We start from the raw sequence: 13,111 nt of genomic DNA on the forward strand, positions 1-13,111 counted from the left end.
CCTGGGCCGGCGGAACCGGGGCGCGGCGACGGCTGCAGGTGGCCCCCCGGGCAGCAGGGGGCGCGGCGGGCCCTCGCGGGCGCGGAGCGGACGTTCTTGCTCCTCTCCAAACCCGTGCCGAGCCCTGGCCGAAGGACAGCTCACCGGTGTCTTGCTGGAGAGGGAATCGCCTAGTGAAGACGAACCGGAAAGAGAAATGGAAGCTGAATTGAATTCCGCCCTGAAAACAACGGAGGACAGTTACCCTCTCTGGGCACAGGGTCTTCCCCAGGAAATGCGAAGGTCGGAGCAGCTCCAGCAAAGTACTATGGGGATGCATATTTCGATTCTGGTTCTGAGGATGAAGAAAAAGCACAGGCAGACCAGGAAACGAAGAAGAAACGACACAAGGTTCCAGCGACCGATGAATTACTATGTGACCCTGAAAAAATAACAGAGATCAGGCCTGGGTCGATGCACGGAAAAGGGGTATCACGGTTTAGGACTCCAGAGGCCATGTCAACAACAGCCACTTCCAAATAGTGATGCTGTCTTGAATTGCCCTGCCTGCGTGACCACTCTGTGTCTTGACTGCCAGAGGCATGAATCATACGAAACTCAATACAGAGCAATGTTTGCGATGAATTGTTCTGTCAACAAAGTGGAGGCCCTGAGATACAAAACCTCAGAGGACAGGAAGAAAAGGTGGGACCATAAGAAGATGAGACTAAGGGTGAAGATGGTGCAGAGCAGGCAACAGAAGTGGAAGAAGTCTACCACCCAGTCATAGGCACCGAGTGTTCCACTGAAGTGGCTGTCTACCACCAGGAGGAAGTCTTTCATTTTTCCAGTAATACAGCAAGCCATTCCTGAACAGCAAACTGGATTTAATTACCTAACACTGTATATGAGGCAAACGAAGACAATGATTTTCTTCCAGTCTGTTCATATCATTAAGGAACATTGAATTGTTATTTGAGGAAGCATTATTTTATCCTTATGAAAGAAGATGGTTATCAGCCTTCATCTCTTCCTTTTTTCCCTTCATTCCCCCCACCCCAGTTCTGATGGGGACCGATTATTCATTCCTTTCTTGATGGACATTTAGAAACTCTGGACTTTTTATTTATTAATGCTCTTTTGAATTAAAATGTTCTGGAGCTAATAAGTTTAGAAACAGAAGAAGTAGTCGACCTAGCTACCAAGAGCTGCGTGCACACGGCCTTGGCTGTAGGGTGTGCAGTTTGTGCGCCTTGATGATTCAGATGGCGCCAAGGAGGGGGCACTCCTCCTGATTAACTTAGTCAACATTATTATGGAGCGCTTCCTGTGTACTCTTAACACGTGTGCTTCCTGATTAAGTGTTTTGCCTCGGGACCCCTTTACACTTATAAAAATTATTGAGGACCCCAAAGAACTTCTGTTTATGTGGGTTATATTTGTTGCTATTTGCTATATTAGAAATTAGAACTTTTAATTTCCCACTCCAAGAGCAAGGTCTAGCCGCAGGGTCCACAGACTCCCCAGGGGCAGCCCGGACACTACCAGAAGCCACCCAGAGCCTCTTATTGTTTAAAATGTACTTTTTTTTTTACTTATTTGTTAATTTATTAATTTGTTTAAAATACATCATAGTAATAAAAATAACATTTTTGAGAGATTTTTGATATAGGGAGCATGCACTTGTCAGAGAGACAGAGACAGACCACGAGAAATCATCCCTTAGGGAGTCTGACCACATGGTAATCCCTTCTCCTCTATTCTCCTCTGGGGATTTTGGACACACACACACACATGTGCCTGGCATGAGTTTAAGCTGCCAGATCCGGGACGAGAACCATGGGAGTCCAGTGATATAACCGTTGTGCCATCTGCTGCTCCCTAAAAATAATATTTTAAATTAAAAATAATACTTTTTCAGGACCAGCAGTTGGCGTAATGGCTGTGTCGCTGGACTCCCATGTAGTCGACCGCAATTCAAGTGCCAGACTCGGTGGCTTAAACTCATGCCGGGCACATGTGTGTGCATGCCCAAGATCCTGAGAGGAGAATGGAGAAGGGATTGCAGCATGGCCATCCCCCGGGGGGTGATTTCTCGCTTTCTATCTTTCTGGCAAGTGCTTGTGCCTTATAACAAAAACCTCTCCAAAAAAATAATATTTTTTCAAAACCAAAAAGGAAAACAGCTTCATTTTACAGTTTTTTCAAATCTCTTTATTTTCAGGTTTAATTGAGACTTAGATTCTCCTGTCTACATCTGCATTCAGTCTCTTGGAACATGTTTAGATGATAGTGAGAAAAGTCTAGCCTCACAAAAATGCATAATTGGAAAAGATTCCGTCAAAGGTATCAGGTACTCCAGGGGTCCATAGGCCAAGGTTCAAGATCTGCTCATAGACAAGCCTTTTCCTTTCCCAATGTCCAATTTCCTCTTTGGCTAAATGGGTCATGGGGCCTTGTAACACCCTCTGCGCTCCCTGTCGAAGCTCTTAGGCCCACACGGGCATTGCCTATTGTGTGGGGTCCTGGGTCCAGACTCCACCTGCCCCACACATGTGCCTATCCACCAGGCGTTCGTGTCTAAGCACTTACAGATACCGGTTTCTGTTCTGACACCCACATGGGGGCTCGTGTGTCATTTCTGTGACATTTGTACTGTGGCAGTTCTTTTGCAAATAGAAAGGGTTAGGTAAGGTGCTGGGCATCATGAGCTTGAGGCTGGAGAACTAAACAGTGCCCAGTCCTGCCCTGGGCCTGGTGCTGAGGTCCTGGGGAACAAGAGCTCAGGGCCTCCTGGGGCAGTGGGTGAAGACTCTGGCACTGGCGGCATTGAGCCAGGAAGCCCGGTGCCAGGCACTGGGGACACAGCCCTGACATGGACAGACAGACCTCCTGTCCCTGTGCAGCTTACATTCCAGGGATAGGAGGCAGGCCACCACCAAAATATATAAATAAATTGTGCAGTATGTTAGGAGGTAGTGTCGCTAGTATGAATGCTGTTAACCGCGCCAACAAAAACACACAGTAATAAAAGACGGCAACCGGCCCGTAAACTCCAGGAGGAGGCTACGAGGGAAGAAATGGTAAGTGCGTCCACTTGGAAATGAGGGGAAGAAACAAAGCCTATCTGAGTTGACACAGAAAGCTACGAAACTGTCCAGACGTGTCTTGACCTGATTCAGACTGTCGCAAAGCGATACCGAGCTCACGGCAGCATTTCATAGCAGGGCGTGCCTGGGTGCCCTCCCAGACCTGCAGCATGGGTGGGAGGCACCTCGTCTTGAGATGAAAAGGGAAATCTCAAGGCCATTACTCTTCTGTCTGGACAGGAGAAAGGTTAAGCAGCTGCAAAACCCACTATCCTGTGGTAATTTGGCTTCAGGCCTGCAGGGGGCACCCGAGGATCATGGCAGTGGTTTCCCCAGCCGAGATGCTCTAATTCTCTGTGGGAATATTTTGGCAAAAGTATCAACGGAACTACTCTCATTTATAAAGATGTACATACACATTATTTTAAAACAAATCTACTTTCAAAGAACGTTTACATTTTCTGATTTAAAAGGAGAAGTAGATTTATTTGCTGGAGGGGCCGATTTCAAGGGATTTCGCTACAGGTCCTCTCTTGGACAGCCTCCGAACACAGGGTTCAGCTGGGACTTAAGCAGAGGCAGAGGTAGCCAGGGCCGGGGTGTCTGCAGCCAGGCGCTGCCCCTGAGTCAGCACCTCGTGTGTTTTCCAGACCTTAATGTCTCATTGCTTGCTTCTATTTAGCTAATAATCTTTTTAAAGGAATTATTTATTTTACTTATTTTTAAATTTATTATAGGGCATGTGCACTCACCAGAGAGACAGAAAGAGAGAGAGAAAGAAAGAGAAAGTGAGAAAGCAAGCCGCCCGGCCTGGGACTTGAACCGTGTTTGGCCATATGGGAGTCCAGCACCTCAACCATAGCTTAAAGATCTGAAGTGACTTTTTTTGATTCTACAGTAGAATTGGGCAACAGTTCATTGTATAAAAGAGAAGACAACAGAAGACGTATTCCCCCACTCCAATGCTTTGCTGTAGGCCCACTCCTGGGGGGCAGAAGGTGGAGATAGCAAATACCAAATAAAGGTACATGGTCATTGAGATACAGAAGGTCAAAGGGCTGGAGAGAGAGAGAAGGAGAAGAGCAAGAGGTGAAGCTGCAGAGGAAGAAGAGGCCCCTTGCCCACTCCCTCAGAGGACTGAGCTAGCAGACACCAGGGTCCCAGGGGTTGGGCAGGAAATAAGGAGTGAAGCCTGCTAGGGAGGGACCATGCCCCCTCCAGCCCGCCATGTCTGCTCTGGGCAGCTATTCTAGCCAATCATTGCCATGAAGAAGGGGGACCCAGTGCCACCAGAAATTTTCATTTTTTCCCAAAAGCAAGAAAGCTGGATTTAACTTTATTTTAATTTTTTTTTTGCATGAAATCCCTTGATGTTAAAACCTCTACTCAAGCTTATTTCCAAATGCATTCTTTTTTTTTGGGGGGGGGGAGAAGTTTTTGCTATAGGGCACGTGAGCTCACCAGAAAGAGAGAGACAGAGAGACAGAAAGCGAGAAATCACCCCCCCCAGGTGGATGGCCACACTGCAATCCCTTCTCCATTCTCTTCTCGGGATCTTGGGCATGCATGCACATGCGCCAGGCGTGAGTTTAAGCCACAGGGTCCGGGACTCAAACCGTGGTCAACTACATGGGAGTCCAGCGACATAGCCATTATGCTAACTGCTGGTCTCTTTCCAAATGCATTCTAACCTACCATGTGTACCGGCCAGATAGAGAATGCTGGCCACTCTCCCATCTGTGACTTCTGGAGACCTCCCAGTACACCTCTTCTGGAATGGCTTCTGACCACATTTCCCATTTCTAAATGAAATGAGAGTAGTCCCCAGGGTTTGCTAAACTGAAAAGCAGAAGCAAATCAGGACTCGCTTTTCTGCCGAGAGTGTCCTCCCTCTGCAGTCTGATCGCTCCTGCTCCAACTCCCTCATCTTCCTGCTTTTTGTTCCATGTGGTTTCTTTTTGGTCCATGAGTCACTAGAAAGTCCTCTGTGTCCCTTCATGCGATTCAGTTCTTGTCTAAGCAACGCCACTTCTCCCAGACTTCTTTGGAATCTTCTTATTGCGTCAGGAATGAAGAGTCAGTTTGTATTTGGCTCCACCATTTCAGAAATGATTTTGCCATGAGCCTGTTTAAAATTCTGCGGTCTTCCCATGGGTCTTGGGGTATAATTCAAGTTCCTTACCAATGCCCACCCTCCCTCTTCAGCCTTCTTTTTTCCATCCTTCCTCTCACTCACTGTGCTCCAGCCTCTTGGGCCTTCACCCTAGGAATGCTACATGCTTCCTCCTGCCTTGGGGCCTTTCCACTTGCTCTCTCAACTGCTCCTGATGCCCTTTCTCCTTTCTTCACCTGGCTAAATTCTCCTCATCCACAAGACTCAGTCTCTGTGCCATTCCTCAGATGAGCTGCTATGGTCTGCATGTGTTCTCCAAAACTCACATGCTGAAATTTACTTGCCAGTGTGATCGTACTAAGAGGTGGGACCTTTAAGTAATTAAGTCTGAATGGGAGAATGGGATTAGGGCTCTTATGGAAGAGCTTAAGGGAATGAGTTTGTCCTCTTCCAGAAAGTGAGGATGGTGTTCCTCCCTTGCAGAGGGCATAACACTGAAGCACTATCTTGAAAGAGAAAGTGGGCCCCTTACCAGACATCGAACCTCTTGGCACCTCAATCTTGGACTTCCAACCCTCCAGAGCTGTGAGAAATTAATTTTTATTGTTTGTAAATCATTAAGTCTCAGGTATTTTGTTACAGCAGGACAGACTAAGACAGAAGCTTTTCTTAAACACACCCCCTACCTGAACACACCCCCTCCTCCTCAGGCACTGTACAGTCCTCCATGGCTCATGGCTCATTTCCGAACTCTGTCTTCCCTATTAAACCAAAAGCACCAGGACATACCCCTGTGCCTGTCTACCTCCTCTTTGTCATCAGAGACTGACAGGGAAGAGGGAGCTTCACAGGCGTTACCTGATGAATAGATAAATGCACGCATGAAAGAATGAGTGTGTGTTTAGGGATGAATACGGTCAACCACAATACAGCATAGCTGCCGATGGCCTCATTCCTCCACAATGTACAAGAGTCCACAAAGTATTTCATTCATTTATTTTTTTGCTCAGGGGAGTACTGTATGCTTCATTCAAGCTGTGGCCGTGTGAACTCATTGCCTGAACTACCCTCCTTTCCTCACCAGGTGGCGCAGTAATGCCAGAATCTGAAATTGTATTTTTCTCTTGGCGTGACACAAAAATCAAGAAAGCGATTGTCTTTGGGCCAAAATATAATAATCTTTGGCTAGCTAAAAATTTTCAGTTAATTTTTAGCTGGCAAAAAATATAGCATTTTCTAAAGCTCTCCAATGTCCACAGTATTTTTAGATCTTTCACAAATAAACTCTTAGCTCATCTGTTTATTTCAAGGGTAAGAGCTTAGAGCAACTTTGATATTGAGAAAGGAGTCAGCAATTGTTATGTGTAGCAGTTCCAGAAGTCCCCACGTGTGATCTATTCAACAAGGATTTACTTAGCACTGACTGTGCACTTAGCATCGAGCCAAGCTGCCATGTTGCATGGACGATGCTCACCAAACAGCCGGTTTTGTAGTGAAGTGTGCATCTTACATACCTGCAACCACTAATTCCTGCAAATGCATGTCTCTATGTTTTTGGGTAAATTTCCAGGTCATGAGCTTATGTCACCATCCTGGAAGTCAGAACTCAACTTCCGAGCATCCATTAAGCTAGGTCAGAAGCACAGGTTAAGCCGTTCAAAATCTGGAGACAGATTTCTAAGAGACCAATGAGCACAGAGCAGAAGCCACAGAGAGCCACTCATTCCTGGTGATGGGAGCAGCCAGCAGAGGGCCCTGGAGCTCTCAGAGCAGCAGCCACAGAGGTCCCTATGAAAACAGGCCCCCCAGGTGCTGGGGTCATAGCAGCCTGCAGTCCAGCAAGGGGATTTCAATCCCTCGATGCTAGCTAGCCTCCACTGTGAACTCTCCCATCCTCACGAACAGTCTGCACATCCTCACCCTCTTTTCCAAATTTTGCTGAATCCAACTAGAGGTATTGTGTTGTTTGCCACAGACCCCTTAAGTAATTGTTTTAAATAGAGTTATTCTTTTACCCTTATAAATTCAACCAAGACAATCAAGAAGGAATGGAAAGACAAAAAATGCAACAATATTCTTTATGCTGTTGTGAGATGCTTCTAAACATGGCTACAGAGGTAAAATTCTATTTGCAGAAGAAAAAAAAATCATCCTTACTACAGGGCCACTGTACAAGTTAATTATGGCTATGAATGTTGTGCTGATTTCATGCCTTTTAATTTACAAATCACGTATGTCAGTACCTTGTAGGGAGCATTTGTAGGAAGCATCTGTGCGAAACTGACACAGATCTTGAAGGGCAGTACAGGTTGAGGGTATATTGCCAAACTGCAACAAAGCCAACAACAACCTCCAAAACCAATAGAACCAACCACCACCACCATCACATAATAATCACCAGCTATCCAGCTATAAGGAGTACACACATGAACAGGAGGAAAACTAGTCAAGAGAAAAAAAGCAGTGCCCATATTTCAAATGCTAAGTTGAAGATCTTCAAAAAACCCCAAAAGGCATCCTAGCTCTTTGAAGAAATGTGGTTCATTTCTGGAGATAAAGAAAGGATGAGAGTGAAAACACCCTGGGAACCACTGCTGCCAATAACTAGGTTTTGTTTGTTTATTTCTGTCTTTCTCTGAGCAAAATACTTCACAGGCACTGAGATTATAAAGAACATATGCAAAAGAATTCCCTGCCCTCAACGTTTATACACTGCCATGCAGAAAGAGATTAGTGCTTGCGGGTGATTGGAAAGTAGTCTAATAATAAAGTGAAAACAAGTGTTATTGTTTTAAGAATAACTCTATCTCTGGCTATCTATTTTGCAAAAATAGGACTGAAACCACAAGTAGATTACATAAACAAGAGCGTTTATTACAATAGTGTTTATCATAATGAAGCATTTAAACTACTCTATGTCCAGCTCAGTGGCTCATAAATTGCTTATGTTTATCACAAAGACAACTTATCCCAAAGCTGAGAAGTAGGTAGTATGCAAGACTTTAAAAAAAAAAAACTAATACAGATATACTTTAAAAATAGGACCTTTTTATATTAAAACGTTAATATCTGGGGCCAGCAAATGGCATACAGTTTATGTCGCTGGACTCCCACTGAGCCAGCTGTGGTATGAGTCCTAGACCCAGTGGCTTGAAACTCATGCCGTGTGTGTGTGTGTGTGTGTGTGTGTGTGTGTGTGTGTCCATGCCCAAGATCCCAGGAGGAAGATGGAGATGGGACTGTGATGTGGCCATCTCCCCTGGGGGTGATTTCTTACTTTCCTGCTCATGGTCTCTGTCTCTCTCTCTCTCTGCCTAGTGTATGCAACCTAAGGCAATAATCTCTTTAAAATATTTTTTAAAAGTTAACATATAACGGTGATTATATATTTAGGTGTTAGGAATTAAAGGTGGCCTTTTACTCTACTTTTATAATTTTATATATTTTCTTAATTTCTAAAGGTGAACATGGATTTTTCTCAAATAGAAATCAGTATTACTTTAATTTACCTGTAATACTATGAAATGTAAGTGATGGGAATAAGTTATAAAATTGGCATGTTGACGTCTAACCGAAAGTTTCAGAAATCTATCCATACATAGAATACATAGGAAGGCTATCCCACCGAAAAAAATCTCCTTTTAGTAGTTGTCAATGACTAGAGGCATGAAGCCAAATTCTTTTTTCTTATTTGAATTTTCTTGAATGATTATATATTATTTTCATAGTAGTTTGGAAACATCTCAGACATGACTGGGTAGCTTTTTGTGTGTGTGCGTGTAAATGAAAGCAGATTCCTGTGTGGCTCTTGTCTCCTTTCTTGAGTTAAAAAGGGGGACAATAAAATCTGACAGCGACCCAGCCTGGTGGCTCAGGCAGCTCACATTGAATGGCGGCACTAGAAGTCACGCGGTCGACTCCAAGTTTGCATCCCGAGTCGACCTGAACACCTGCCAGGGCCATGCCTGCCCAAGACCCTGAGAGGCTGGAGGGCTCGGGCGGGATCACAGCCTGCTCAGGCCCTCTAAGGAAAGCCTCTTTTTTTCCTCTCTCTCTTTCATGCATGTCCACACGCTCTCTCTCATGAATAAAATAAATAAGATGGGAGGGGAAAAAATGAGAGCCAGTAAACTTGGAATTGTGTGTAACTAGAGTAATTCCTGTCTTAATGAGGATCAGAAGAAAAAGTTGAGAATTATTGTATTAGTATAGCATCGGGTAAGAAACTCAGCCTACAGCGACCAGCAGATGGCATAATGGTTACGTCGCCGAACTCCCACATGATCAGCCATAGCTAAAGTCCTGGATCTGGTGTCTTAAAACACATTCCCAGGCACATGTGCGTGCCTGCCCAAATCTCGAGAGGAGAACGGAGGAGAAGGGGTTGCAGCGTGGCTTTCCCCCCAGGGGAGTGATTTCTCACTTTCTGTCTCTTTCTCCGGCGTTTGCATGTGTGGTCTATAGCAAATATGTCTCTCTAAAATGAAAAAAAAAAAAAAAGAAAGAAGAAATAAAGGAAAGGAAAGGAAAGGGAAGGGAAGGGAAGGGAAGGGAAGGGAGGGGAAGGGAAGGGAAGAGAAATTTGACCTACAGAAAAATTGAAAACACATAGCAAAGTCAGACCAAGGAAGCCTTGAGAGGCCCCGGAACCAATCTGCACTTGATCGTTCCAGCAGAAAGGACGAAGAAGATGTTCCCGGGAGAGAAGTAACCCTGGCAGAGTACACCACAGCGCAGTAGGAGCGATCGCGTGCTGAGTGGGATTAACACACGGTGGCTCAGTGAGCCGTGCAGGAACTCGGATTTGGGGTCCGGTGGGAGTGATCACAAGGAAGGACAGCCAGAAAGTTCATGCCATTTAATCCACGCTCCCAGGAGAGCTCCTGCACAGATGGTGCCACCCTGGCAAGGGTAAGGGACATCATTTCCTCAGGGCCACAGAGCTGGGTCGGAATTAGCACCCCGCATCCCACACTGTTATCTTTACATCACACAAAGAGGGACGAAATGGAGGGGAGGGCAAGAGAGATCCCAAAGAAAGATTGGACGTGACGTGGGGACCCCTAGATTAGAAGTCACACCAAGAGAATAACCCAAGGGCTTCACTTCTTGTTAAAAGAACAGATTATAAAAGCCATTTAGATAATAGTGGGATTTTTTTCAGCCTATATTCAAGGTAAATAAGTGGAAGTTCAGCATTAGTAACAATATCCGTACCATGGGCGCTGTTTTCCAAGTGGCGCATACATGCAGTGATGACAGCACACAGTGATTTCAATAGCAAAGTGAAGTTTAATTTCTAGGTAAAGATATTAACGTGAGTCTAGTCGGACGCTCAAATTGTATGGGCTAAAATCCGATTTCTTTAAAGGCATTTAAACATCTCTGTTTATATAAACACACACACACACACACATTTGGTGAGGTGTTGCTGACTGCGCTAGAGGAAGGCTGATTCCTGGCTTCTGAGAATCCGTAACCTCACCAATGTCGCATATGTGATGGCTTCTCCGATTCTCGGAGCTCTGCAGGCCTGGGTCTGACAGGACAGTGGGTTCGGTATTCCTGAGCTGCCACTTACAGAGCTTAGGAAGAGCTGCTTCTCAAAGACATGAGGAGAGACAGTCCCTAAATTGTCACTGGCATTGAGAAGAGGCTCTTTTTATTAAGCATTTAATATGCTTTGGGTTCTTAAATTTGTCAATTCATTTAGTTCAAATTAAAATAGGATTTCCAGTTTGTGAATGCGGAAGTGGAGGCACGGGCCAATTGGGTGACTTCCACAAGTTCCCAGGCCTGACAGGACTACTAAGGGATAAAAATCAGGGTATGAATCTTGGTTACGATCAACCACGCCGTCTTTTCCCACTCTTCTAAGAAAATAAGAATCACAACACCCCCACACCCCCACATCCACTTTCCAGATCACGACACTTCGCCCTGAAGATCTGGGCAAGGATTTTGACTACCAGTGATGCACACACACATTTCCCTTTTAGAGAGAGGTTATTCTATGAAGCTACTCATTTTATTTCGGACTCCAGACCTGAGGCTTCAGGAGGTGTTCAGAGTCCTGTTGCCCAAGCTGTGGCAGTCATCCTGTAGAACACGATATCTGAGTCACTTGGACTCCATGTAGAAAAATAAATGAGGAGCTTTGTGATTTAATGGTTTTGAAATCCAGTCACAAGCTTGGGCATGAGAATAATAAATATATTTATGTTGGCAAGATGAACCCACGATGACTGTTACATAAGTAAAAGTGACAGGGTTCTCAGCCCTGGGGATATTGTTAAAGATAAAATTCTAAGGACTTGTTGATCAGAAATCTTCGGAACAGACAGGGGAGCTTCCTTGTGGCTGCGTGTGATATTATGGCTGTTGATCTCAAGGATAAACAAGAAGGTCTCTTCATTGCTATCTCTGCAGAGACCTCCTGAAGTCAGAATTGCATTCTCTACATTCACACGCAGCTATGGCCTGGTGGAGGTGGACTCCCACATCGTTGACTGCAGTTCAAGTCCCAAGTCTGGCAGCTTGAAAATCATGCCAGGTGCGTGTGCATGTGTGCTCAAAATCCCAGGAGAAGAATGGAGGAGTAGGAATTGTGGCATGGCCATCCCCCCTGGGGTAATTTCTCACTTTCCCTCTTAACCGTCTCTCTCTGTCTCTCTCCAGCAAATGCACCTGCCCAGTAGGTTAGAAGGAGATCAAGGTCCTGGAGAAATCCGGGTAATAAGCCGAAATTTTTCCGAAGTCACCATGTAAGTGGCCTTAAATGCACTAGGACAGTAATCAGGCATTTTTTGCTTGGAAGTCACTTCCCAGGTGTCTGACTCAATCCAAGCTCCTAAGCTTTGACATAGCCATTTAATCTTCTGATGGCTGGGAATGAAGATCCTTGCTGGAATACAAATAAAAATTCCCTTCTCTTTACCTTCAGGTAAGAACTCTTCATGTCTACCACTGACTTAAAAGAAAAATATGACTCACTCATTTAAAATAACAAAAAAGTTCCTAAGAAATACAGAGAAAGACGGAAAGATCCAGCATGAAAATATTTGCAGCTAGTGGGAAGCACTTCTTTGTTAGGATAATAAATTTATGTTTGGTCAATGAAGCAGAATAGCTTTGAAGTAAGACCTGGGCTTGAACCCACCACTTTCTAAGTTGGAAAAAGTACTGAACCTTTCTGAGTGTCATTTCCTTTCCCTGTAAAACGGAGATAATAATATGTGTGGTTTGCAAATGTGAACATACGCACAAACTTAGCCCAGTCCTGCTCAAGCACAGGCTTCGATTTGCTAGGTCTGGAGTGGGGATTAGGAATTCAGACCCTGTACTTCTTCTTTTTTTGTTTTTAAGATATATTTCATTTTATTTGTTGTTTTAAAAATTTGCTATAGGGCATATACGCTCACCAGAGAGAAAGAGAGAGAGAAAGTGAGAGGGCAAGCGACCAGGTCTGGGACCTGCCCTGCAGTCAGCCATGTGGGAGTCCAGAACCTTAACCACCAAGCTTCCTTCTGGCCTCAGACCCTGTACTTTTTTAAAAATAATTATTTAATTTTATTATTATTATTATTCAATTTAACCAGAGAGAGAGAGAGCGGGGAAGTGAGAGAGCAAGCCACCAGGTACGGGATTCGAATTGCAGTTGGCCACCTGGGAGTCCAGTGCCTCAACCAACACACCACCTACCAGTCTCAGCAGGAGTGTATTTCTGACACAAGCTACTTTGTCACAGATGGAAGAAGGTCCCTTCTTCCTCTTTCTCTGTCTCTCTGCACTTCCAGTCCATATGAGCAGTTCCTGAACCTCTGGAGGAGCCAGTCAGACTTAAATTTATATTATTTTTATAATTTGAGATATAAAGAGAGACAACTCAGCCTACACTGTCATTGACTTTCTAGAACCCTTGAAGACTTTG

General features: G+C 44.8%; 1 protein-coding gene across 2 annotated transcripts in view; it reads right to left on the reverse strand.

Annotated features, from left to right (window-relative positions):
* PFDN4 (prefoldin subunit 4) overlaps positions 1-13,111 on the reverse strand; it is a 59,909-nt gene that overhangs the window by 10,705 nt on the left and 36,093 nt on the right. Inside the window, exon 1 of one of the 2 annotated variants that reach the window (XM_014582310.2) lies at positions 245-544. The exons of the other annotated variant lie outside the window; for it this stretch is intronic. Coding sequence (XP_014437796.1) covers positions 245-319 — 75 coding nt within the window. The 5' untranslated portion in view covers positions 320-544. Of the gene's footprint in view, positions 1-244; positions 545-13,111 lie in introns of those variants that run through there. 2 annotated transcript variants of the gene reach the window in all.

This window comes from Tupaia chinensis, unplaced genomic scaffold, assembly GCF_000334495.1.
Source record: "Tupaia chinensis unplaced genomic scaffold, TupChi_1.0 Scaffold000066_1, whole genome shotgun sequence".
In the NCBI taxonomy this organism is placed as follows: domain Eukaryota; kingdom Metazoa; phylum Chordata; class Mammalia; order Scandentia; family Tupaiidae; genus Tupaia; species Tupaia belangeri.